This window comes from Stigmatopora nigra, chromosome 7 (genome assembly GCF_051989575.1).
Source record: "Stigmatopora nigra isolate UIUO_SnigA chromosome 7, RoL_Snig_1.1, whole genome shotgun sequence".
Lineage (NCBI taxonomy): Eukaryota > Metazoa > Chordata > Actinopteri > Syngnathiformes > Syngnathidae > Stigmatopora > Stigmatopora nigra.
The window spans coordinates 9,063,973-9,088,735 of NC_135514.1; the positions used below are offsets into that span (position 1 = coordinate 9,063,973).

General features: G+C 39.6%; 3 protein-coding genes and 1 long non-coding RNA gene across 16 annotated transcripts; 3 read left to right on the forward strand and 1 right to left on the reverse strand.

Moving 5' to 3' along the window:
- Positions 1 to 522: 522 nt before the first annotated feature.
- LOC144199851 (uncharacterized) lies at positions 523 to 22,770 on the reverse strand. Of its 8 annotated transcripts, XR_013326991.1 has the most exons (20): positions 22,623 to 22,770; positions 20,338 to 20,511; positions 19,644 to 19,829; positions 16,342 to 17,875; positions 16,077 to 16,164; positions 15,918 to 15,993; positions 15,575 to 15,701; positions 13,462 to 14,025; positions 13,144 to 13,200; positions 12,646 to 13,074; positions 11,575 to 11,710; positions 7,112 to 7,218; positions 6,703 to 6,809; positions 5,943 to 6,053; positions 5,216 to 5,324; positions 4,483 to 4,593; positions 1,550 to 1,627; positions 1,409 to 1,486; positions 1,272 to 1,345; positions 523 to 1,197 (listed from the first exon to the last, which is right to left on the reverse strand). It is a non-coding gene; the product is annotated as an uncharacterized LOC144199851 (long non-coding RNA). The 8 variants fall into 8 exon arrangements; XR_013326986.1 differs by having other exon boundaries at positions 12,646 to 14,025; positions 20,338 to 20,411; positions 20,470 to 20,511; XR_013326988.1 differs by having other exon boundaries at positions 12,646 to 13,200.
- rab13 (RAB13, member RAS oncogene family) lies at positions 8,116 to 12,491 on the forward strand. Its single transcript, XM_077721724.1, has 8 exons — positions 8,116 to 8,535; positions 8,987 to 9,047; positions 10,059 to 10,119; positions 10,195 to 10,272; positions 10,741 to 10,830; positions 11,053 to 11,118; positions 11,218 to 11,268; positions 11,606 to 12,491. Exons 1-8 carry the CDS (start codon positions 8,412 to 8,414, stop codon positions 11,675 to 11,677), a joined length of 603 nt encoding a protein of 200 aa, XP_077577850.1. The 5' UTR covers positions 8,116 to 8,411; the 3' UTR covers positions 11,678 to 12,491.
- On the forward strand, positions 12,652 to 21,327 carry fam189b (family with sequence similarity 189 member B). Its single transcript, XM_077721725.1, has 14 exons — positions 12,652 to 13,710; positions 14,312 to 14,368; positions 15,637 to 15,744; positions 15,883 to 15,999; positions 16,060 to 16,167; positions 16,377 to 16,537; positions 16,663 to 16,762; positions 17,036 to 17,108; positions 17,594 to 17,894; positions 18,114 to 18,421; positions 18,870 to 18,911; positions 19,045 to 19,217; positions 19,658 to 19,804; positions 20,272 to 21,327. The coding sequence occupies exons 1-14, from the start codon at positions 13,477 to 13,479 to the stop codon at positions 20,515 to 20,517; spliced, it is 2,175 nt and encodes a 724-aa protein (XP_077577851.1). The 5' UTR covers positions 12,652 to 13,476; the 3' UTR covers positions 20,518 to 21,327.
- Positions 21,845 to 24,763, forward strand: fdps (farnesyl diphosphate synthase (farnesyl pyrophosphate synthetase, dimethylallyltranstransferase, geranyltranstransferase)). 6 transcript variants are annotated; one of them, XM_077721722.1, is made up of 11 exons: positions 21,853 to 22,004; positions 22,320 to 22,363; positions 22,439 to 22,591; positions 22,664 to 22,804; positions 22,947 to 23,027; positions 23,114 to 23,236; positions 23,338 to 23,426; positions 23,515 to 23,587; positions 23,662 to 23,739; positions 23,801 to 23,935; positions 24,177 to 24,763. In XM_077721722.1, exons 2-11 carry the CDS (start codon positions 22,322 to 22,324, stop codon positions 24,375 to 24,377), a joined length of 1,116 nt encoding a protein of 371 aa, XP_077577848.1. In that variant the 5' UTR covers positions 21,853 to 22,004; positions 22,320 to 22,321; the 3' UTR covers positions 24,378 to 24,763. The 6 variants fall into 6 exon arrangements, with proteins under 6 accessions (XP_077577849.1, XP_077577844.1, XP_077577848.1 ...); XM_077721721.1 differs by having other exon boundaries at positions 21,881 to 22,004; positions 22,273 to 22,363; XM_077721723.1 differs by lacking the exon at positions 22,320 to 22,363 and having other exon boundaries at positions 21,845 to 22,004.

A 24,763-nucleotide genomic window follows, 5' to 3' on the forward strand; every position in this document is an offset into this window, starting at 1 on the left:
CTATGTCGTTTTTTTGAAAAAAAAAAGCCTTACTATACTTTGTCGTTTTTTGAGAAAAAAAGCCTTACTATACTGTCGTTTTTTTGAGAAAAAAAACCTTACTATACTATGTCGTTTTTTGAGAAAAAAGCCTTACTATACTATGTCGTTTTTTTGAGAACAAAAGCCTTACTATACTGTCGTTTTTTTGAGGAAAAAAAAGCCTTACTATACTATGTCGTTTTTTGGAGAAAAAAAGCCTTACTATACTATGTCGTTTTTTTTTTGAGAAAAAAAAGCCTTACTATACTATGTCGTTTTTTGAGAAAAAAAGCCTTACTATACTATGTTGTTTTTTGAGAAAAAAAAGCCTTACTATACTATGTCGTTTTTTGAGGGAAAAAAAGCCTTACTATACTGTCATTTTTTTACGATTTTTTTTTTACTATACTAATAGTTGTAACAATCTGTTGGGTCTGAAGTAACAGATCAACGTAATTACCAATCGTGCACAAAGGAAAATTGAGGCAGAGACTGTTATATTTTAAGGAAGAGAGGTCGAGGCGCGAGGTAGTAACTCGCGCCCGGCTCGGTCCTACTCCCTTCTTTTTTCAAGGTGAAGGATGCCTTTATTAAATTTCAGCATGATGTCATACAGAAGTACAGAAATTGAGATTATAGGCAACATGGAAAAATACAACAGTTGAACACAGAGGCGAGTTGAGAAGATATTATAGACATCATGGAAGATCTTGAGATTAAGACAGAGATTATAGACAGGATGTTCTTCAGAAATGCACATTATATTAAGACTCCTGTTTTAAGCAACTTCACACAAACAAAACAATAAATACTACTGCTCACTTTTGGGAGCCTGTGGTCCAGTGAATAAGTCATTGGCCTCCCACCTCTGTGGACCTGGGTTCAAATCCTGGTTTGCTCTGCTTACCTAACTTTTCCCACTGAAAGGTACCATAAAGTACATAAGTGTGTTCTGGGAGTGAAAAGAGGCAAAAAAACAAATACTACTATTTCATTCTGTGGAGAGGTGGCCCAGTGGATAAGTCATCAGTTTCCCACTTCTTTGGTCTTGGGTTCATATCCAAGTGCTTGCAAAGATTTTCCCAATATTATTGAGGGTAAATGCCTACTCTCATGGTGTGGTGGCCCAGTGGATAAGTCCTCAGTCTTCCACCTCTGCGGTGCTGGGTTCAATTCCTAGTGCACGCAAAGATTTTCCCAATATTATTCAGTTAAATGAAAGAGACAAATTTACAAGTACTACTGCTTACTCTCACAGGTTGGTGGCCCAGTGGTTAAGTCATCAGCCTTTCACCTCTGTGGTCCTTGGTTCAAATCCCAGTGCCTGCAAAAATTTTCCAAATATTATTCAGGTAAATGAATAAGATAAAAATTTAAGTATTACTACCTTCTTTCACAGGGTGGTGGCCCAGTGGTTAAGTCATCAGTCTGCCACCTCTGTGGTCCTGAGTTCAAATCCCAGTGCCTGCAAAGATTTTCCAAATATTATTCAGGTAAAGGAATAAGATAAAAATATAAGTATTACTACCTTCTTTCACAGGGTGGTGGCCCAGTGGTTAAGTCATCAGTCTCCCACATCTGTGGTTGTTGGTTCAAATCCCAGTGCCTGCAAAGATTTTCCAAATATTATTCAGGTAAAGGAATAAGATAAAAATATAAGTATTACTACCTTCTTTCACAGAGTGGTGGCCCAGTGGTTAAGTCATCAGTCTCCCACATCGGTGGTTGTTGGTTCAAATCCCAGTGTAAGCAAAGATTTTCCCAATATTATTCAGTTAAGAGAATAAGTACTAATGCCTAAGTGTATAAGTATTCAGTGGTGGATGAAACATTTAGTCAAAAATTTCTAAGTGTTTCAGGTAAATGAAAGAGGTAAAAGTATAAGTACTACCACTTTCTCTCACCGGGTGATGGCCCAGTGGATAAGTCATCAGTCTACCACCCCTGTGGTCCTGGGTTCAAATCCCAGTGCAGGCAAAGATTTTCCAAATATCATTCAGTTAAAAGAATAAGTTCTAATGGCTAAGTGTTTAACTGAATAAGTCTTCAGTGGTGGATGAAGCATTTTGTCCAAAAATGACTAAGTGTTTCACCCCATTTCCATGGATAAAACGTTTCAACACCCATGTATAAGTGGGGCACGAGTTGGTGTAGTGGGTTGCACACTCGCCTTTGCACGGAGAGAACGTGAGTTCGCTTCCCGGTGTCGGCGGTTGACTGACCAAGCAAGCGGTCGAGGGTCGGCCGAAGGCCGACCCGAGAACGCCTTTCGCACAGACAGGTCCATCAACTGTCTTCCGAACTGCCGAAGGCAGTTCGGAATATAACCTTTTACTGAAAATTATGACTAAGTGTTTAATATAAATTAAAAAGGTTTTTCTCTTTTTTTTTCTTGTTCCATTTTCCAGACTACTTGGTGTGGTGATCAGCCAAAGGGCGACAGCGGGAATCGAACCCAGGTCTCCCAGACGGGAGTCCAGTGATCTAACCACTGCGCCAACCAAGTGACTACACTTGTCAATGTAATCATTTGAGTTTTGTTGAGTACAATTCCACAGAAACAACTAAGTGAAAAAGTGTCTCAACCGGGATTCGAACCCAGGTCTCCCAGACGGGAGTCCAGTGATCTAACCTCTGCGCCAACCAAGTGACTACACTTTTCTTTGTAATCATTTCAGTGCCTTTCCAAGAAGTACACAGAAACAACTAAGGGAAAATGTGTGCAGACTGGGAATCGAACCCAGGTCTCCCCGATGAGAGTCCGGTGAACAAACCTCTACCCCAAAGTGTCTTCACCGAACCCTTCAAGCAGGGAAGCCTTACTATACTATGAGACAAATGAGTTAACCTATACACCACTGCGCCATACAATACATATTTTTTATTTAGCAAAAAAAGCCTACTATACTATGTCTTTTAAAAAAGCCATGCTATACTATGTCATTTTTTTTTAAGAAATAGTCAAGGAAGTAGGAAGAGGAGGAAGTAAAATGACAGTTGTGGAAGCAGAAACCCTCATTAAAAGGCCTTAAAGACAGGGTTGTTCTTTCTAGGAATTCTGTCCATGGCTGCACACTGAGATGCTTATATGTAGACATCTCTCTTAAAAGACGTGCACAATGCAGAGATTCCATTTGGGATTTCATTAACTATAAATGTGAGAACGGGTCTGGAAAAAAAACTCCCTATTTGCTCTTCTGGTCATTTTACAAATAACATCTAAAATGACAATAAAATAAGCAAAATAATCTCTTATTCACAGTGCAGTTCTTGAATTTGCCTGAATCCACTTTTATTTTCCTGCAGGTGCCAAACAATACTGGGCATAGCCCCAAAACAACAAAATGTAAACACAACATCCAGCAGACGGGCCAAAGTGACTTTTCAACAGTCAGCAGTCAGGCTGGCTAATATTTAGCTAGTCAACAATATCGTAGGGATTAGGTTTTCCCTGGTCCCCGATGGATGTGACTGTGTGCATGAGTCTAATGAGGTGAATTCTTTTTATGGCGAGTGCCATCTGCTTCTTTGTCCAAGTAGCTAGAAATGAGCACAGCACTCGAGTGTAGGCACTTGGCTCCACGGTTGCTCACCGTAGCGGGACACACTTTGGTTACCATCAGAGTAGACGATTACAACATCATCGCCATGGCAACGCAAACCTCCCACACTAACCCACGGCCCTCCGAGCTCTGTCCGGCTTCGTGCGGTGGGGACATGTAGGTTGTAGGTAGTATAAGCGGGAGCATAGGTGTTTAATTGACCCATTTTTCAGACAGTTGAATGGGCACAAAGGCCGGACACGAATGGGTTTTTTAACCATCCCGCGGGGGAGTTAGGTATGCACCAAATGCTCCCCTGACAGAACTCCTACTGATGCCACTTCCACTGGTAGGAGCTGGGAGTCCTCTGCATACCACCCACTCACAACCAACCACCTTCCCACTGTTTGTCTTGCTTTCTGTCTGATGTTTTGTCTCTTTCTACATCTGAAGGACTTTGCTTGCTATATATAAAATGAGTGTTTGAATGTGGGCATGTGTGTGACTCCCCTGGCTCTGCGGAGGTGGGTGAGGGCTTGTCATGTGCATCCATAGTACTGACTAAGAGCGGAGCTGACTCTAGAAGGCCAAGGTTGCCATGACGGCAAGATACAGAACAAAAGGATCCCAGATGCTTTAGGAAAAAACAAAGAAGGACCTGTCGCTATTTTGCAGTGTCAAGTGATACAAGGCACCTTCCTGCAATCCAGATTTCTTTACGATAACCTCTATTGGCAACGGCAAAATTAGATTAGATAACTTTATATCAATGGAGGGCCGTCATAGCTTCCTTTCATTGCTTTTCCCCCTGGTTGCACTGCTTCCAGAAGTACATTGATGCTTAAAAGTTCTAATCTAGTTGTTTTGAATTTACACGTGCACAGTTGTGCTAACACTGGATTCTTAAAGTATTGCATACCTTCTGTTAGACGAGCTTTACCCCCCATGGGCTGGCAGAGGACCGTAGATCAACCGACACACAACACCACAGTCTGAGCATGACTGAACACCGTGGTGATCTTGTAACAACCTGAAAAGATGATAAGCATTCATTAAATTATATTTTGTGTGTGTGGGAGGGGTACTTTGTGTGCGTGTGGCTGCACATGAAAGGCAGTCATTTCAGACTGCATTCAGTGGCAACCACTAGAGTTATTGTATGCCTCAGTTGACGCCCAAATCACTACAAATGTTAGCGATAGGGCAACACATTAAGGCAAGGTATCCATACAGAAAGGTTGATCAAATATATTTCGGATGAGTACATAAGTCAATAGTAGCGACTGTTAGTGTGATACAGTAAACGTACCGGGTATTAGAAGAATCACAGATTTTATTTTTCAAAATGTCCAGCGCAGTTGAAGTTTTTTCAAAGTACTTCACTGTGAGATGCATTTACAAGGAATCTCTGAGAAAATGTTGTCTTCCAATACTAGTGGTGAACTCAATTCAATAGTATAGTAATAATAATAATATAAGTAAGGCTTTTGTTCCACTGTAATATCCATCAATAGTTTGGGATAGTCCCATTGGCAAACCAGTATATCTTGATAAGTATATTGATGCTTAAAATTTCAAATCTATTTCAAATCTAGTTTTGAATTTACACGTGCACAGTTGTGCTAACACTGGATTCTTAAAGTATTGCATACCTTCTGTTAGACCAGCTTTACCGCCCATCGGCTGGCAGAGGACCGTAGATCAACCGACACAACACCACAGTCTGAGCATCACTGAACACTGTGGTGATCTTGTAACAACCTGAAAACATTATAAACATTTATTAAATTAGATTTTGTCTGTGTGGGAGGGGTGCTTTGTGTGCATGTGGCTGCACATGAAAGGCAGTCATTTGAGACTGCATTCAGTGGCAACCACAAGAGTTCTTGTATGCCTCAGTTGACGCCCAAATCACTACAAAAGTTAGCGATAGGGCAACACATTAAGGCAAGGTATCCATACAGAAAGGTTGATCAAATATATTTCGGATGAGTACATAAGTCAATAGTAGCGACTGTTAGTGTGATAGAGTAAACATACCGAGTATTAGAAGAATCACAGATTTTATTTTTCAAAATGTCCAGCGCAGTTGAAGTATTTTTCAAAGTACTTAACTTTGAGATGCATTTACAAGGAATCTCTGAGAAAATGTTGTCTTCCAATACTGGTGGTGAACTCAATTCAATAGTATAGTAATAATAATAATATAAGTAAGGCTTTTTTTCTACTGTAATATCCATCAATACAGTTTGGGATAGTCCCATTGAGCAAACAAGTATATCTTGATAAGTATATTGATGCTTAAAAGTTCTAATCTAGTTGTTTTGAATTTACATGTGCACAGTTGTGCTAACACTGGATTCCTAAAGTATTGCATACCTTCTGTTAGACGAGCTTTACCACCCGTCGGCTGGCAGAGGACCGTAGATCAAGCGACACACAACACCACAGTCTGAGCATGACTGAACACTGTGGCGATCTTGTAACAACCTGAAAATATTACAAACATTTATTAAATTATATTTTGTGTGTGGGTTAGAGGGGTGCTTTGTGTGCGTGTGGCTGCACATGAAAGGCAGTCATTTCAGACTTCATTCAGTGGCAACCACAAGAGTTCTTGTATGCCTCAGTTGACGCCCAAATCACTACAAAAGTTAGCGATAGGGCAACACATTAAGGCAAGGTATTCATACAGAAAGGTTGAGCAAATATATTTTTGATGAGTATATAATAGTTAATAGTAGCGATTTAGTGTGTTACAGTAAACGTACCACGTATTAGAAGAATCACAGATTTTATTTTTCAAAATGTCCAGCACAGTAGTATTTTCCTAGGTACTTCACTGTGAGATGCATTTACAAGGAATCTCTGAGAAAATGTTGTCTTCCAATACTAGTGGTGAACTCAATTCAATAGTATAGCAATAATAATAATATAAGCATCAATAGTATAGCAATAATAATAATATAAGCAAGGCTTTTTTCCCACTGTAATATCCATCAATACAGTTTGGGATAGTCCCATTGAGCAAACAAGTATATCTTGATAAGTATATTGATGCTTAAAAGTTCTAATCTAGTTGTTTTGAATTTACACGTGCACAGTTGTGCTAACACTGGATTCTTAAAGTATTGCATACCTTCTGTTAGACCAGCTTTACCGCCCATCGGCTGGCAGAGGACCGTAGATCAACCGACAACACCACGGTCTGAGCATCACTGAACACCGTGGTGATCTTGTAACAACCTGAAAACATTACAAACATTTATTACATTATATTTTGTGTCTGTGGCAGGGGTACTTAGTGTGCGTGTGGCTGCACATGAAAGGCAGTCATTTGAGACTGCGTTCAGTGGCAAACACAAGAGTTCTTGTATGCCTCAGTTGACGCCCAAATCACTACAAAAGTTAGCGATAGGGCAACACATTAAGGCAAGGTATCCATACAGAATGGTTGATCAAATATATTTTACAGGAACACATATTAGTCAATAGTAGCGATTGTCAGTGTGATACAGTAAACGTACCGGGTATTAACACACACATACCTGGGCATTTGACATCAATCAAAATAGGAATAGGGACTCTGGACGAGACGTTTCTTCTTGTGTCTCCTTCTCTCCTCTTCAGAGGGAAGCAGCAGATCTTTTGCAAGCTGCAAGGGAAACATATTTTTATTATTGTTAAATGGTGAATATTAATTAACTGCAGTAAATTGTGAAGCGACGTGAACGACCAGCTAATAAAATCGTCACCAAAAAATCTCATGAGCTATCAATTTTTATGAATAATTTTCTAACATCGAATTATGGATACTAAACTTTAATTTTGTTAGAAATTAACTCCACTTGATACGAGGGCCGAAATCAATGCTGCGTTAACAATAAATGGGTCTCAAAGCGAAAAAAATCTATCGAGATCAGGGGTGGCTTTTGCATACCACGTGTCTCACCACTTTGTCTTTCGAAGTTCATCATTTCCACATTACACGCGTATACTTGGAGTCACCAAACTAACGATAAAAAGGGCGCATATTCAGACAAATCCTACAAATTTAAAAAACCTCTAAATGACGGATGGCCAGCAAAATGAATCGACAATACTTACGGCCATGTCTGGACTGGTTCTGAGTTGCAGTATTCTAGCCGGATGTAGACGCATGGATCACGTGACCGCAGCGGAAGTAGATTTTGTGGTATCAATAAATATATAAAATAAAAGAAATCTGATTCACACCCACCATAATAAAGTTTTTAATAACTTTTCTTTCGAAGTTGAATCTCTCCCAGTGGAAATTGATTATAAGTCTGTTGCCATCAATCGAAGATAATTTCAATTTCAATGTATTTGTTTTAATAACTACCACAAAACATGTCCTGGCCAGTAAATAAGATCAGATAATAATGAATTTGGAACACTGTATTGATCACTTTCCTTGAAAAGGTTAATTTTGATAAACTTGTCAAAGCCGGTGAATTCATGTTGACGTTAGTAGACTATGAAATTGTGCCATCTACTGTAATTTTGAAGTAATGCATGTCCAAGAGCTACTTCCACCAAACTCTCTAACTACGTAATCTCCTCTGGGGCGATTTTTTTGTAGTGGGGAAGGAGGAAAAACCCACGTAGACGCTCCGTTGTATTTGTAAATGGACCCAAAAGATATTTTTACTTGAAGAAATAGGATTTTTGTATGTGGGGTTGTGGTCAACAACGCAGGTCAACTTAAACGGGAGAGAAAGAGCGCTATTGAGGGAGGATCCGAGCTTACCGGTGTGAAGTTTGGGAAACTTTTTCAAGCAAATAGACGAAGGAATTCTTTTGACTTTGGAGTAGTATTGCTAAATTATGGCGAAAAAGTATGATTTTCTTTTCAAATTGCTGCTCATCGGGGACAGTGGTGTCGGCAAAACATGTCTGATCATTCGTTTCGCAGAGGACAATTTCAACTCCACCTACATCTCAACTATTGGTAGGATTTCTGAATACATTTTTCGTTATTACTCACAACTACCCCTTGATTTTGACTTTATTTTCCTGTCTGGACTGGTCTTTGGCTTTTTTTGCCATCTTTTTCACACTTTGTTCTTCTCTTTAGAAAATGTAAGCGCGCGCGCGCGCGCACACACACACACACACACACACACACACACACACACACACACACACACACACACACACACACACACAGAGTGCATACCTCATTCTTCCACCCACATTCATTCCTTTCTATCTTTCTGACCATCTCTGCTTGTGATTATGAATCAGCCGACACCCAGCGATCTGTGACCTAAATATAAGATGTATGTATGCTTTGAGAGTTCAATTGCAAGGTATTTAAATCCTGATCTGACCCCCCACGCCCTCTATCCAACTCCCATCCAAACCCCATCGCCCCCTAACTCCTACTGTCATCTCCACAGGCATCGACTTTAAAGTTAAAACCATTGAAGTGGATGGCAAGAAAGTCAAACTGCAAGTATGGTAAGATATAATAACCCAGTTACACTTTATGAATACACATTCAATGACAAATTGTAAAGGAGAAGTGGAGGAAAAGTATACATTTTATTTAGAAAATGCTGGTGAGGGGGAAAAAGGAAGTTGCCCGAAATATCAATAATGTTTACCATAGCAATTTCAAAAAGTATTTGTATTCTGTGACATTGTGGTATTAACACATTAGCTCAGGGTTAGGGAACCTATGGCTCGGGAGCCATATGTGGCTCTTTTGATGGGTGCATATGGCTCTCTGCCTTTTTAAATCATATTTTTTCTTCATTAGACTCTTCTGCATGGATACTCTCATTTATTGGCAACATTGAAATAATCTTCTCAAAACACTTTAGACTTTTATTTACTTTCAAAGTGATGAAATGAATAATAAATGCTCACATTTTCATGTATTTTTACTTTTAAATTCTGAGTATGGCTCTCAGGGAATAATGTTTGAAAAGTTGAATTGTTTATGGCTCTCTTTGTCAAAAAGGTTCCCGACCCCTGCATTAGCTCTTATTAATTCATTCATTCGCCACCTCAGGTCAAATGGAGTGGCTGTCTACTAGTGATATGCATATTTATTAATTTGGGCAAAAGACAGACTACACCCAAAACTGGTTGCCAGTCAGTCATAGACACTCAGATTATTATTATTATTTTTTACACTTTTACTGCAAATGAATATCGGTTATCGGCCTCCTCTCCCTACTAATAACGGTCATTATTCCTGTAAACCCCATCTTTGTTGATCACTACTTGAGAAATAGGTGTAAAATCTCAAAGGTTCTACCGTTCTTGATGATGACTTTCCTGCCTTTAGCTCTCTGGGTTGTCACTTCAAGTCAGATTCATTGCTTGTGTCTGCACACATTCTTGGCAAGCTGACGACAGCCATTTTCTTTCCTGCCAACATTTTAATAATGCACCCTGTGGATGAAAAGTGCAGTCCTCCTGCCTTCTGTCCACTCTGTTTTGACCCGTTTTTGCCTCATGCAGGGACACCGCGGGCCAAGAAAGGTTCAAGACCATCACCACAGCTTATTACAGAGGAGCCATGGTAAGCCTTGAAGGATCAGGCATTTGTCTTTGTCCCATACATAGTATCTGACATCTTTTTTTTTTTTGCCTTCAGGGCATCATTCTTGTGTACGACATCACAGATGAGAAGTCCTTCGAAAACATCCAGAATTGGATGAAGAGTATCAAACAAGTGAGGCTATTTTTTTTTTAGCAGTAAACGTTCATGAACAGGGCTCTCAGTGAGTTACATCTAAATTTTAGTCACAAGTTTGTCTTTAATCTCGTCACATACTCCCTGACTGTTTTAGAAACACTTTACCCAAACAAAATAATTCCTCTTGGTGAAATGCCTAGGGTAAAAAAAGAAGAAAAAAAATGAAGGTAGGACTATTCAGTTTACTGAAATAGATACTGTCCATGTTGAAGTGCTTTATGACCTTCAGTCAAGCGATCCAATCATTTGCTAAGCATTGCATGTGATGGTCCTTTTATCAAATATTAGCAATGTGTGGAGCTATAGAACAAAAAAAAACTGTGATTGTCCTTTCCAACATCCATCATCTTGTTTGCTTGTTGGCTTGCAATCTGGTCTGTTTTTCACTTTAACGTATTCCTTCAACTCAACCTCATCAATCCATTTCACCCCTTTTTTTCCCAGAATGCATCAGCGGGAGTGAGTCGAATGTTGCTCGGTAATAAGTGTGACATTGAGGCAAAGCGGAAAGTTACCAAGGAGACAGGAGAAAAGGTGAGATGATCTTAATGGAAATATGTCGTTACTTTTTTTTCCTCAAAGATTTTTCCATACAAGCAAGTATTATTCGACAGTGATGCTCACCAGGAAGAAATATCTGCGAGGTGCATGCAATTGGTTGCTCAGCATGCTATTTACTTGAGATAAGAAACAGGAAGTGATTAGGATCTATATCCTGGCAGTATGTAATTATGTTGCCGTGCTTGTTGTTTACAGCTGGCTAAGGATCATGGCATCAAGTTCTTTGAAACCAGCGCCAAGTCCAGTATTAATGTTGAGGAGGTAAGTAAACTACAATGCTACAAATATTAAACTATACTGAACTTTATCTTTTAAGACATTAAAATTCAACTTTTGTCTGTCTGTATTTGTATTTTATAGTCTTTTCTGTCATTGGCCAGAGACATCCTTCACAAATCCAGCAAGAAACCAGTAAGTCAAAAATTATAGGGCAACCTTTAGAGTGGTATTTTAGAGTTAAGTGACTTTTTTTTTAATTCAAATTTAGAAAAGAGAGTTTTTACATTACAAATTGCAAACTAACCAACATGACCAAAAGTAAATATTACCTACATTAATATATCATTTATGCTGTTAGCAGAATAACCATCAATGTGTTAGCTTAACATACTTGACAGCCTATTCAACCTGTTTTTCTTGGTCCTAGTTTTTGAGAGTTTTTGTGTGGACAGAGCTTTAGAAAAGAAAGAAAAAATTGGAACAGGTCCAAATACTTACGGAATGTCCTGTTTTCTCTCTTATTTTTAAGGGTTCCACGGGTCGGGAAGTGAAGATCACCAGCAGTACACAGAAAAAGAACTCCAAATGTACTCTTCTCTAGGCATCAAGACAAAGATACACTCCGGCAGTTGTCCTTGAACATAAAAGAATGCATCAGTATGAACAAGATAAACACAGCCTGTATCATGTTACCATCTGTTGGTTTACATGGCTTTGACTTTTTGTACTTTTTCTAAACTATTGCAATATATTCCATTTTTTTCATGAGTAAGTGGCAATTCATTTCATTGGCTTTTTAAAAAGCCTTTTCAATTCATTCCAAACATTTCTACTTGTGGTCAGTGCAATAAGTGTAAACATTCTCTAAATCCTAAAATAGAGCACAAGTGGGGTTATGATTGTGTCATTTTTATGAAAAAGAGAATGGATTTTCAACTTGTCAACATGTTCAATTGCCTGTTACTCTTCAGCATTTCAATCAATTTGTTGAATGTCTAAGATCACGCAAAAGAAGTACACGGGGAACATAAAATATATCCTGAAAGTAAATGCAATGGTGGGAAGTTATTGTTATATGGAAAGATGGAGTAAGTGGTAGTTTGAGGCAGTCATAAGTGCAATATAGAAGATTTGAAGCGATGAATAATGGAGGAAGCAAGTGAATGTTTAAAATGTGAAATTTGTATGATTTTTTTAAATTTTTTAGCTATAATTCACTGAGTAAAAAGTGCTGTGAGGACAACAGCTGACCATTTTCCCCCAGCGAAAAACACGTGTCCTGCATCTCGCTCTGCCACTATCTTTGTATTTGGTTTGTGGTCACATTTGTGATAATTAAAAACTAAAGACATTCCTCTGTGTTGTGGTTTGTAAACACACACAAATAAATGAATAAAAATCCATTGATCAATATATATAGTTATTTCACTTGTCTTTGTTTTGCATGTCCTGCAGCTTGTTACCTGGCAACCTAAGGCTGACTCCTCCTTTCCTCCATCCTTCCTTGCTCCATCCCGTCCTCCCTAACCTCTCTAGCTCCCTCCCTCCCTTCCAAACATAAGCACCCACCTCCTCTGCCGCATCTCACGCACGCTTTACGTGCCTTGTCATCACGCACTGGGGCAGGTTCTGGCTTGCAAATGGCACGATGCCTTCCCATTTTCAGGGAAAATCTAAGCAAGGAAAACACACAAAGGCATTAGAATAAACGGACTTAAACTGGTCGTTTGAAATGCGGCGTTTTTGTTGAATGTGGAACTCGTGGATGGAGAATGAGGGCTCAGTGAGCATAACGTCCGGGGCGAGTGGATGTGATGCCCGCGTGACTGCGGGGAGAAATAGAGGCGGCACACCAGGCGGACTATCTTCTTTTTGGCTCATCAGATTCCTTCTTGGTGCACTGTCACATTCAACGGAAAGCTTTTCTTGTTGATGAGGTGAGATATCTTCATTTTTTTTTCCTTTGGCGGTCCAAAAAGAAGGTCGGATGATGCTCCACTGGGGAGGAGGGCACACATACACACACAACTGAGCGGCCCAAAAGCCGAAAAGGGATGTGTGTCTTACCGTCTTTCTTGTTTTTGGGATGTTTGACAACGTGCAGCCGGCTTCTTGCCACAATGCCTGTGGTACCCGAGTGGAAATAGGAGAAAGAAGCAAAAAAATATAGTGACAAGAACGTTAAAACATCGAGATGAGCTACACGGAGGAGTCTTGTTGCAGGATGCTGTGAGCTGCTGCCTACAGTATTGACTTTGGAGTCATGGCTGAAATGGTGAAATGAGCTGTTTGAGTGCTTCATTCTCAACTTTCTGCTGACCAGGCTGAGAATGTTTGGCCTCCCTTGAACTTGGCTTTTTGAACTGTACGTGAGTGGAAGCCTACCGTCACAGTCCCGACATGCCCTCGCCGTCAGACTCCAGCAGCGTGGCATCGGCCTCGGGGTCCCGGGGTTGGTCGGACAGTCGTCGGGGAATCTCGGGTCGGGGGCCCGGAGGAGCCCGCTTGCTCCTGTACCTGGGTCTGTGCCACCTGGGTCTGGGCGCCATGGTCCTGGCCTTCTCCTTCACCAGCATGGCCTTCACCTCGTCTGCTCGCGTGAGGCAGTCCTGTCCCTTCTGGGCTGGATTTTTTGTAAGTACATCAACACTGTATTATTCGCTACACTGCACCTTTCTATGTTAAAGTGTTCAAACTGTCGTGCCATGAAAGAAATGGTTTATTTATGACCACACTTGTAACTCAAAGTACAGTAGTGGACATGTAGTAATCCTTTCCAGTCTCCCATAGCAGCAATAGTAAAACAACATTTCCCAGTGTTTTTATCAGGAGAAAACAACACTCAAGAAGGTTCAAAACATCAGCTTATCAATCATATTTTACAACAACAATATGAAATAATTTATTACCTGGTCAATCACATTGCTGTGTTCTTCTGATATATGTAACCTGTAAAAGAGGATCAGTATAATACAGTCCTGCAGACAGGTTAAAGGATTTTGACAAACGTAACTTAGTGAGGATAAAGAATATACGCCTTGATTGTTATATTATTAGTCTGCATGTGTGTTGCTACATTATTGTGATCAATATCTGGTTATTTAGAGGGTTATAATAATGCCATGTAGATGTCTGCCTACAAATACTCCCATTTATCATGCAGTTGAATGTGATTGGCTCATTCATTCATTCATTGGGGTATTCCTATTACTCAGCCTGTGTCTTTTGTTTGTAGGTGGTGGCATCTGGGATTGTTGGCATTATCTCATGGAGGAGACCTTTAACACTTGTGGTATGACTATTTTCTTTTTCTACAATGGAGTACACTCTAATTCATTATTTTGATTTATTGGTTAAATTCTTAGCTTTGTGTTTTTTCATCTTTCTCTGCAAAAGCAACCATGTTGTGTTCATTTAAGACTTGTAATAATTGTCCATGCACGTGAAAGTGACAAAAAAGTGGAAAGGTGTTTTATTACATTAGCAAATATAGATGATAGGGACAGAAGGGAAGTGACAATAAAATAACCAACAGGGAGGGCACTTAGTCCTTCTAAAATATGTCATGCAAATGCACTTTTTTTTTTATAGACTACGTAAACAGCAATTAAATGTGACAGTCCACACGAGTGGTCTTGTATTATTAATCAATCTGGCAAAGCCTTGCAGATGGATCTTCTTGTAGTTATGAATTATTGATAGATTCCTTTAAATATGGCTTATATATTTGCAAAGTTACACCAGTCTGGAAACTGGTGAGCTCTGGAAAAACATGAGCTTTTGTTGCTGTGTTAACAATACTTTGAATTTGGAATAACTGTGCTGCATTGACCTAAAAAGAACAGCAAACCAAACAGGACAAAAGATTGGATTTATTTTTTTTGCTGCATCAGCTGTACTAGTATCTATTGCATATATAAGTTATGAAGGGACCCTAGAGTCACAATGCATCTTCGAGATGGTCTATTTTTCTCTGACAAACTCACCTCGTGTATTGTTTTTGCCCAGAAAAAGCTCAGCATTTATTTTCAGTATAATCAATCTATTTTGAAGCAGTGTATAAAATAAATAATGAAATGCCTACTTTTCAGTACTGGATTTGACACACCTACACTATACACTTGTGAAACAGACACAACAGACTATTCTTATGTCATTAAGATTGATAATAATGTCCAAAAGCTGAAAGCAATTGTCACCCAAATGTAGCCACTTATTAACCCTACTAAATTGGAAAATACATTAACAATAAACTCCAGAGAATAATGTACTTTTACACATTGCTTCTTGGTTGGGCTGGAAAAGTACCAGCATGGATACATTTTAGTTATTGAAGTAGCAATATAAGTGGATGTGTGTACTGGAATTTTATAGTGGAATTATAATTACTCTAATGAATTAAAAAAATGAAGAAGAGCTGGTATTACGATCCACGTATTACGATTTCTGGGTGTCTTGATTGAATTTTCTATCTCGAATCATGAGTGTCGTAGATTACCGTATAAAGCAGTAGCTCTTTGTCAGAAGAATAAACATATTGGGTCACGTATCCCTCCACAGGTGTCTCTGTTCATGCTGCTGTCCGCAGTGTGTGTGATCCTCAGTCTTGCGGGCTCCATGCTCTCCTGTCAAAACGCACAGATGGTCAAATCCATGCTCACTTGTCAGGTACAAACCCCGTTAGCTCAAGCCTTGTGCGATTAAAGTGCCCTTCAAAACATATGTGCAATGGATAACTCCAGGAATAGATTGGAGTTGAGCAAACTAGTTCTGCAGTGGCTGATTTCACACTTTTTCTGTGTGTAGGTGGAGAATGGCCGATGCGTATGTTGTGCACCCACCGAATCCTGCTCCAGCAAAGAGGATGGAACTCTGGTCCTCAATCTTAATTCGGATTGCCACTCCATTAGGCATCAGCTGAAAGTAAGGAAAGAAAAGAGATTAGTGTTTTCAACATGTTAAATCTTTTATATTGTTTTTCAGGACTTGTTGTTTAGTGCCTGTGGTCTGAGTATTCTGTCCACCATCATCTGTACGCTGTCCACAGTTACTTGTAGCATCCACATTTTCTCCCTGGACCTTGTGCATCTGGTTAGTATACGCACAAACATTTTTCACCAGTCATTTTTCCGCCAGATTAGAAAAACATGCATTTTTTCTACATCTACGGCACAATTAATGTTAGCCATGGATCAATGAACCCTAGGACTCCACAAAAAAAATCTCAGTTTGGCTAAATGATAAGTTGTGTATTGTGCTGTGTACCTCTGGAACAAGCTGACTTGCACTATTCCACCTAGCTGGCACCTCATCGTTCCCGTTCAGTCAACCCGGAATGCACCACTCCTCAAGACGCCTTCCTTACAAACATCATGGACTTTGAGGAGTTTGTTCCACCGATTCCGCCACCTCCTTACTATCCTCCTGAATACACCTGCAGCTCAGAAACAGATGCCCAGAGGTAATAATCATAACATAAACCAATCCTTTCTTTGTACATCTATCCAGAATGTTCTGGATGTTGAGTATATCTACTACATAATATACTAAATATTGTCATAATCGATTATTTTCTTTTATCCACAGTATTACCTACAATGGCTCTATGGAAAGCCCCATTCCACTCTACCCAACTGACTGTCCTCCTCCATATGAAGCAGTGATGGGGGAACGAGCTGCCAGTCAAGTGAGAATTGTATTAATATCGATGATGTCATAACTATTTGTCTAAACAGTAGGCCCTAGCAATTATTCACATAATAGGGAACAAGTCTTACTGACTTTTACATGCCACATTACACTGTTTTTATCTGATAACTGGATGCAGACCTCAAAAGATTGTGTGGAAAGGTCATTATGCTGATGCCCAAGTGGAATCAAGCAGGGCTTCATTGTAGTTTATATGTGTTGCTATGGTGCTGCTTCCCGTGACATTTTAGAACCTTTTGTGTCTATCTAGGCAACTATGTTCGACCAACATGGCGCTGAGCTGTCGGGAGAGCGTGCCACCTCTACAGCATTCAGTGGAGAAGGTAAGAAATTAGAATTGGAATTTATTGATTGTTACATGTTGGTCAATTGAATGCTGCTGCATCGTCTCAAGCGGGCAAAATCAATTGTTTTAGTTAATTTAATGTAATCTAGCGTCGTTTGGTTTTCAGTTTACAAAAATCTGAAAAATACCTATTATTGATTTAAAAATGTGTTAATCAATTTGTTAATCCCCTAACATTATAGTGTTCAAAAACAGCTGAAACATCACTAAGCTAAATAAGTGTCTCTCATGCTATAACTATCACTGTTACAGGGCTATTGATCCAGTTCTCTTACTGCTACACCTTAGTGGTGTAAAATACTTGAGCATTTATGTTTCCCTGCAGTAAAATGAAATAGTAAAGCAAAACAATCAAAGCTATTTCCCTGGCATTAAATCTTTGCACAGAGGTTTCAAACATCATTGATAAAATTAAGGGAAGCTGTTTTCTTACGTATATTGATCCTTTTTTCTTGCATTTAGTCTCAATGGACAGTGGATCTCTTCTCATGTCAGAGATTGTGGACATTCCAGATGACTCGTCCCCGTCCGAAGATTCTATTTTGCTAGAGGTGGCGCTCAGGATCCAAGGCAGTAGAATTAGCCGGACTGTCAGCGAAGTGAGCGATGGTCTGGATGGAGGAACGGAGCGCATCAGTCTCCGTGGTCCTCGGTCGCAGACACCCGAGAGTCCTCTGGCTGGAGGACCCAAGGCCAGACGTTTCCTCAGAGGAGAGCGGTCCAACTCTTGCTCTTCACCCAGCACTGCAACCACCATATACAGGTAATCAAATGTTGTATTATATACATTGACTTATTTATTTTCATCAAAATACAAAGCTGTATTCAAACTCATATATTCATACAAAGGTTTTGGCCTAACAACAACATTAAATCACATCATTTACATTCAGAGACCAAGCCCTCAAATGTCTTAAAAATGGTCATTTAAAGTCCAAAAGTAGTGTTTTTTGCAGTAATTTGCATCTTTTTGACTTTCCAGGTCCCCCCTGTTGCGGCGCCAGGCCACGCTTACTAGAAGCTGTTCCCAGTTGGAGTCCAAAGGGGGGTCCACCTCGCAACAGCAGGCCTCCGTGCCAAATATCCGAGTTCGCCCCTCTACTCCTTTACGGCAAGCAACTCCCCATGACTCCTCTCTTCCTCTGACCGAGAGCAGTGGTGAAGCTCCTCCACATCGCCAACCGCTGTACTTGCGACGACGAGCCGCGAGGAATCGAAATGACAATGAAGGCCTCCGACGCATTACGAGATCACGCAGTGAACCAGCACTCAACTCCACTTCAGGATTAGGTAATTAAGGCAGGGTGCTTCTAAGATACTCAACATTTCAATTAGGGTTGTCCAGCAATTTTTAAATTTTGTTTGATTGTTTTAAAAGATTTGTTTTTTTAATCAATCCAATCAGGTGCCCATAATTTTAGACTCACAAAAATAATTCAACTCGCATGAAGCATTTGTAGTATAGTAGTTGTACCCCTGTCTATTTGGGAGTTAAAATACTAAATTATATGGCAAAATATGGTTCATAGGAGTTCAAATAGTAACTTAAATGGCAAAATTCATAGAGTTACACAAATAAAAGTTTGCTTCCTTTTTTTAAATGTGAATATGAATGATGTTTGTCCATTTAAGTTCATAGTTTAAATCCCAAATAGATGGAAGAAGAAAAGTTAAAAAAAAATTCAATATGAACCAGATTTGTTTTTGAAAATGTGTCTTTTTGCCATTTCTCCACCAGTTGACCTGCGCTTTGGTTGCAGCAAAGCTTCTCCAGATATAGGTAATGTTTCTTTAATGATGAATCAAAATGCCTTTACAATTACATAATGTACCATAAGGTCCTGCTATTTAATAAAAATAGCAAAAATTATAAGGGAATTTTGACAATTAATAGGAAAATACATTCTCCTTAGGTCCATCCCCTGAGGCGCTACTGCTTCCGCGTACATCTTTGCCACCAGCTACTGCTTTGCCAACAAAAGGCAGTATGAAACCCACAGATCCAGGGGTGCAAGTTCCCTCCAAAGCTCCGGTGTCCCCTCTACCTATACCTAGAGAATACCACCGCTCCCTTGGAGACCTCAAGGTTTGTCTGCAACGATTCTTCTACATACATAGTACATATCCATGCCATACATGTATTCCTATTGGCTGTATTCGGTCTAACCTTTGATTATTCAGGTTCTTAAAATGCAATTAACCATTACAAATATAAGTTGAGTTGAACACTCTAAATTGCCCCTAAGCATGACTGTAACCATGGATGGATATCCATCTCCTATGATTGGCTGGCGTAAGATAGGCTCCAGCACCCCCTGCCACAGTTGTTAGGATGAGCTGTTCACAAGATGAATGAATAACTGTTTCAGGGTTAAACTATCACCATAAAAGTAGTCAATGGCATATGATTGGAGTACATATAGAATGCAGAGGCATTTAAAGTTACTGATTTATACAGTAAAGTTGCTGCATCATAGTCTAAATATTTATATTTTCATGCTGAACTTGTAACCTGTGTGTATCAAGGTGACCCGGGTTTTGGTGGCTCGCTTCCTGCAGCGCTCCAAACGCAACCTGGCGCCCGCCTCTGAGCATGCTGGGAGTGCAGGACAGGTACCGAAAAGGAGGACAGGTGCTGAGGGCACTGTCACCAACCATCTGTCTTTGGAACAAGTATGTCTCCCGGTTACATCTTACACTATAACACACAAATATAGTCTATTTATGTGAAAGATACTTGCTTGTCTATGCTTATCTATTCTGCCGTGGATTCATTCATTTTGACTATTCTATGTACCCCAATACATAATACATCCTTTATTATGTTTATTATTTATTCTAAAATATATATATTTTTACAATATACTATACTATGGGTATATATATATATATATATATATATATATATATATATATATATATATATATATATATATATATATATATATATATATATATATATATATATATATATATATATATATATATATATATATATATATATATATATATATATATATATATATATATATATATATATATATATATATATATATATATATATATATATATATATGTTCTCTATTGAGGTGAGGTTAATCATAATGCACGTGTTTCATATAAAATCAAAACATGTCAAGGTTTGGCGAGCCCCATGGAGCACCAATCGAGGACCACCCTACCACCAATCCCACCAGCGCACTCACCATCACTCCCACAGTGACAGCCGACACAACCGAAGCCACAGCGGCCGCGCCCCAGAAGGCATCCACCTACGTAGCTGCGGGGATTTAAACTCTTCGTCATCTGTATCCCCACGCCGATTAGTGTCTCCTCACCTGCAGCATGGCTCGTCAGGAGTTCTTTACTCGGAGTCTGCGCTGTAAAGAGAAGAAAGTTAGGGAAGATGATCAAGTATTGAATACCAACACATTTGAAGCCCCCTTCTACTCCAAAATCCTATGGCCTTCTTCAATAGGTGCTGTACAGCATTCTTATTACCAGACAAGATGCGGCCTAATCTAAACAGTGCTAAGCGAGAACTGCTTTCCATTTAATTGCTGCCTTTGCAGCAGCAAATTGACAGAGACAGACCAAGTATATTTAGCCTTGTGTAATATAAAATAAGCCAACATTCCCATTTTTCTTGTTTTCACAATTCTTCACAACCGTAAAAATAATATGAATGCACGTCTTGTATTCTCCATGATTGGGCTACTTGAAGACGTGGTTTAATGTGCATGTTTTTTGAAAACCTCAAAACATCAGAAATGTCTTTCTTTTGCACGTGTTTAGCTACCCCCTACACACGCACACAGACACACAACATAGATGAAGTGATATTTGATGTGTTTAAAAAGTGTTACAAGATATGCATATGCAGCACATTAGTGTGCAATAGGTCCTTGCGCATCAAGCATATCTGAGTGGGGCTTCAGCCCTCAAATCTTGTCGGATGAGGTGTTCAATGCACCATAACTCTGGTGAAGAGTCTCTTGCAATAAATGTACAAATTTGTAAGAATACTACGGTCCTGGGTCATGGTAAGGGTACTGCATTTTGCTTGTAATAATTTTACTTGTTATAATGATAACCTAAGCAAAAGGGTATTTTTGCATACACATGAAATGGATCCCTGAAATGTTAACACACACACACACACACACACACACACACACACACACACACACACACACACACACACATTATGGCACTCTCCAGTGAGATGTGTTTCTACCTCCTCCAGTCTTGCATTATTTATTTAAAGAAATGTTTATCTGTATGGCAGGCTTAAAACCTGAATAAATTGTATGTAAATATGATACCTATTTCTGGAGTCCACTTGAACTGTTTGGAACAAAGTTGTGTATTAAAACATATAGCGTGTAGCTAGGGAAAAAATACAACTAAGATGTTAGAATCTTAAAGAGCAGAAGAATCAGAAGGCTTGCATTTTAATTATCACATTTTCTGTACTTTTCTTGTTAGTTTTTGTGGCCTCTCAAGTAAAACCATCAATGAAAAATCCTATTGGTTTGAAGTCTACACACTCCACCTGAAACTCCGCCCTCTTTCATTTCTATTGGCCGGGGAACGTAAAAGCCCATCCTGGTTCGATGTAAGTAGCCAATGAAAAGCTAAAGTGTCAAATCGAGCCTTTCTTATCCCCGCCTATCTTAACCGGGCGCAAGGTGTTGTGGGAATCTTAGTTCAGCATCATCCAAATAAAACGAGCGCAATATTCCATAGGAACTACAATCTACACATCCTGGTTACAAGAGACGTTCACGATCCTTGGTTTGGTTACAAATTAAAACAACCAACAGGACTCTAACTTTGCCGGGGTTTACGTTACAACGATAAATTAAGAATGGTACGTATATGGCGCGCATGAATTATAAATCAGATTGAAAATTATGAGTAAAATTCGTCATACTGACCGGCATCTTAAAAGTAAACGATGCTAGCGAGCGTCAGCCAACGCTACGTGTGACATGTAAACACGGGCTAATAATAGCAATTTAGCTTTACGCTTGCTCTTTTTGTTCGCATAGTAAGTGTGCATCGCTAACTAAAATAATTTCGCAATTCAACAAGACACATTTTCACGAGTTTAAGTACGATTGTCAATGCCTTGTTAGATTTCTCATTGGGGAAGAAGAGGCGCACTCGTGTTTTTTTTTTTTAGGGATGAAAAACCTTTTCCGATTGCCCATGAATGTCCCAAGAATGGTTCGAATAACCCGTCCACCCGCTACTTTGATCAAGTTACAACAACACCCAGCGTGTCTGCTGTCGTCTACCCAGGGAGACAGCACATGCAACGGATCGAAAAGCAAGAAGGCACTGCTATCGGACCCTGGGCAATTCGACGCCCACTTCGAGGAGTTGGTGCAGGAGCTAACGGAGAAGGATCTCACCGACCCAGTTCTCCACGACGCCCTAAACCGGCTCAAAGAGGTGACTTGACAACTAAATGATAAACACTCACTTGAATAATTTGATGAGTTTGTCGTGTCATTATGTGGGCAGGTTTTGATCTACAATGTCCCCGGAGGTAAAAGGAACCGTGGCCTTTCGGTGATTGGTTCCTTGCGGGAACTTGTACCCTCGGCTCGGCTCACGCAGGAAAACGTGCAGCGAGCTCTAGTGGTCGGATGGTGTATTGAATTGGTAAGTTGGGTCGAAAATATTGTGCAGTACTCATTCGCATTTGGTTCCCTTTTTGTGACTTGAGAATGATCCATTCATGCTAGTAACAACATTAATTTGATAAATATTTTCCATATACCTTACACTACCTTGTTTTTTGAAGCTTCAGGCCTTCTTCCTTGTCGCCGATGACATTATGGATGCATCAGTTACCCGAAGAGGTCAGCCCTGCTGGTATAAGAAGGTTAGGCCTGTTTTGAAGAATTGTCATTTTCATGGAGTTGTTTCGTGTTTTTTCCTCATGATTTTTTTTTGCTTTTTATTTCTAAGGAGAGCATTGGATTAGAGGCCATAAATGATGCCTTCCTTTTGGAGAGCACCATTTACAGGCTGCTTCGCAGACACTGCAGGAATCAGCCTTACTATGTACACCTGCTAGAACTATTCAATGAGGTATTTATGGGTTTTATATTTAATGAAATGGAAAAGATGCATGTTGGTGTTTTGGTTAGCGGTTCGGCTTTAAAATGTTTAACCATGTCTCTTTGTTGCAGACCTCCTTCCAAACTGAACTGGGCCAGGCTCTGGACCTCATGACAGCACCCCCAGGTCACATTGACCTCAACAGATTCACCATGGAGAGGCATGTCGAGTGAATTACACATCTAAAAATAAAAAAAACCCAGATATTACAGAAGTTTTAATCATTTTCTTTCCCTCTCTCTTTCCAGGTACAAAGCTATTGTGAAATATAAGACAGCTTTCTACTCTTTCTACTTGCCAGTGGCAGCAGCAATGTACATGGTAAGCACAGCACTTAGTTGGTTTGAGAAACATCCCAACTCATGTTAAAATCTCTTTAAATCCTTTTTTGATAGGCTGGAATTGAAGATGAAAAGGAGCACATGAACGCCAAACTCATCTTACTTGAAATGGGGGAGTTCTTCCAAATTCAGGTGAGTTTAATTGCGTTAGATCTCATTTAACCGAGACACAAACATCGTGCTTCTGTCACAGGACGATTACCTGGATTGTTATGGAGATCCTGCTGTGACGGGAAAGGTCGGTACTGATATCCAAGATAACAAGTGCAGTTGGCTTGTCGTCACGGCAATGGAGGTTATGACTCCCGAACAGAGAGCAGAATTAGAGGTGGGCTAACAAACAGCATTAAACAAACATTAATAAGATTGTTTCTTTACTTGTAATACTCCATCTTGGCAATGGGTTTACCTGTTTGGAAAGCCTGCTCCATAAAATGGGAGCATGTTTCTGAGGATTTAAAAAAAAAAATACAATTGGTCATTAACCAAGCAGAAATGACTCATCACTAAACAAATGCTAGCTAAGATGACTCTCTGGGCTAAAAATCACCACTATTCTTCCCCCTCAGTTGTGTTACGGGCGCCACGACGAGGGAAGCGTGGAAAAAGTGAAAGCGTTGTACAACGCCCTACAGATGCCCAGCCTTTATCACAAGTATGAAGAGGAAAGCTACCAGCGGTTGCAGAAACTCATTGCGAGGCATGCTCAGAACCTTCCTCACGCTGTGTTCCTCAACTTTGCCAAGAAAATCTACAAGAGGAACAAGTGAGGAGGAAACTTTGGACAATGTTAAAAGGATAGTTTTGCATAATACAATGGGTAGCAAATGCGGGACAGTCTGAGATACTCGCATTTGGTTGGCTACAATAGCACTTGCATATATAAATGTATTATGAGGGCTATTTCACCCATTATAAATATCGGCTTTCAATTATGTTTTTTTATCCACTATGCGACATCGCCAAAAAAATTGAATCAAATGTCTTTTACCTTTTATCAAAGAAGATCCTTTGAAAAGGTATTGTCTTATCCTTAAAGCTTTCAGCTGTAATTCATTTTGTTCTAGCAGATGGCTTTCTCATATATTTTTATATTTGCTGCTATAATTTTAGGTTTATCAGCATTAATAAATAAAATGGTGGATTTGCCTGACAA

Bases quoted from the DNA above. Each gene is read 5' to 3' on its own strand.
- rab13 (XM_077721724.1), top strand. From the start codon at position 8,412: ATGGCGAAAAAGTATGATTTTCTTTTCAAATTGCTGCTCATCGGGGAC. The intron at 10,273-10,740 runs GTGAGGCTATTT...TTTTTTTCCCAG, and splicing joins GGATGAAGAGTATCAAACAA to AATGCATCAGCGGGAGTGAG. The intron at 11,119-11,217 runs GTAAGTAAACTA...TGTATTTTATAG, and splicing joins CCAGTATTAATGTTGAGGAG to TCTTTTCTGTCATTGGCCAG.
- fam189b (XM_077721725.1), top strand. From the start codon at position 13,477: ATGCCCTCGCCGTCAGACTCCAGCAGCGTGGCATCGGCCTCGGGGTCC. The intron at 17,109-17,593 runs GTAAGAAATTAG...TCTTGCATTTAG, and splicing joins TACAGCATTCAGTGGAGAAG to TCTCAATGGACAGTGGATCT. The intron at 18,912-19,044 runs GTAATGTTTCTT...CATTCTCCTTAG, and splicing joins CAAAGCTTCTCCAGATATAG to GTCCATCCCCTGAGGCGCTA.
- fdps (XM_077721718.1), top strand. From the start codon at position 22,322: ATGAAAAACCTTTTCCGATTGCCCATGAATGTCCCAAGAATGGTTCGA. The intron at 22,592-22,663 runs GTGACTTGACAA...TTATGTGGGCAG, and splicing joins CCCTAAACCGGCTCAAAGAG to GTTTTGATCTACAATGTCCC. The intron at 23,237-23,337 runs GTATTTATGGGT...TCTTTGTTGCAG, and splicing joins TGCTAGAACTATTCAATGAG to ACCTCCTTCCAAACTGAACT.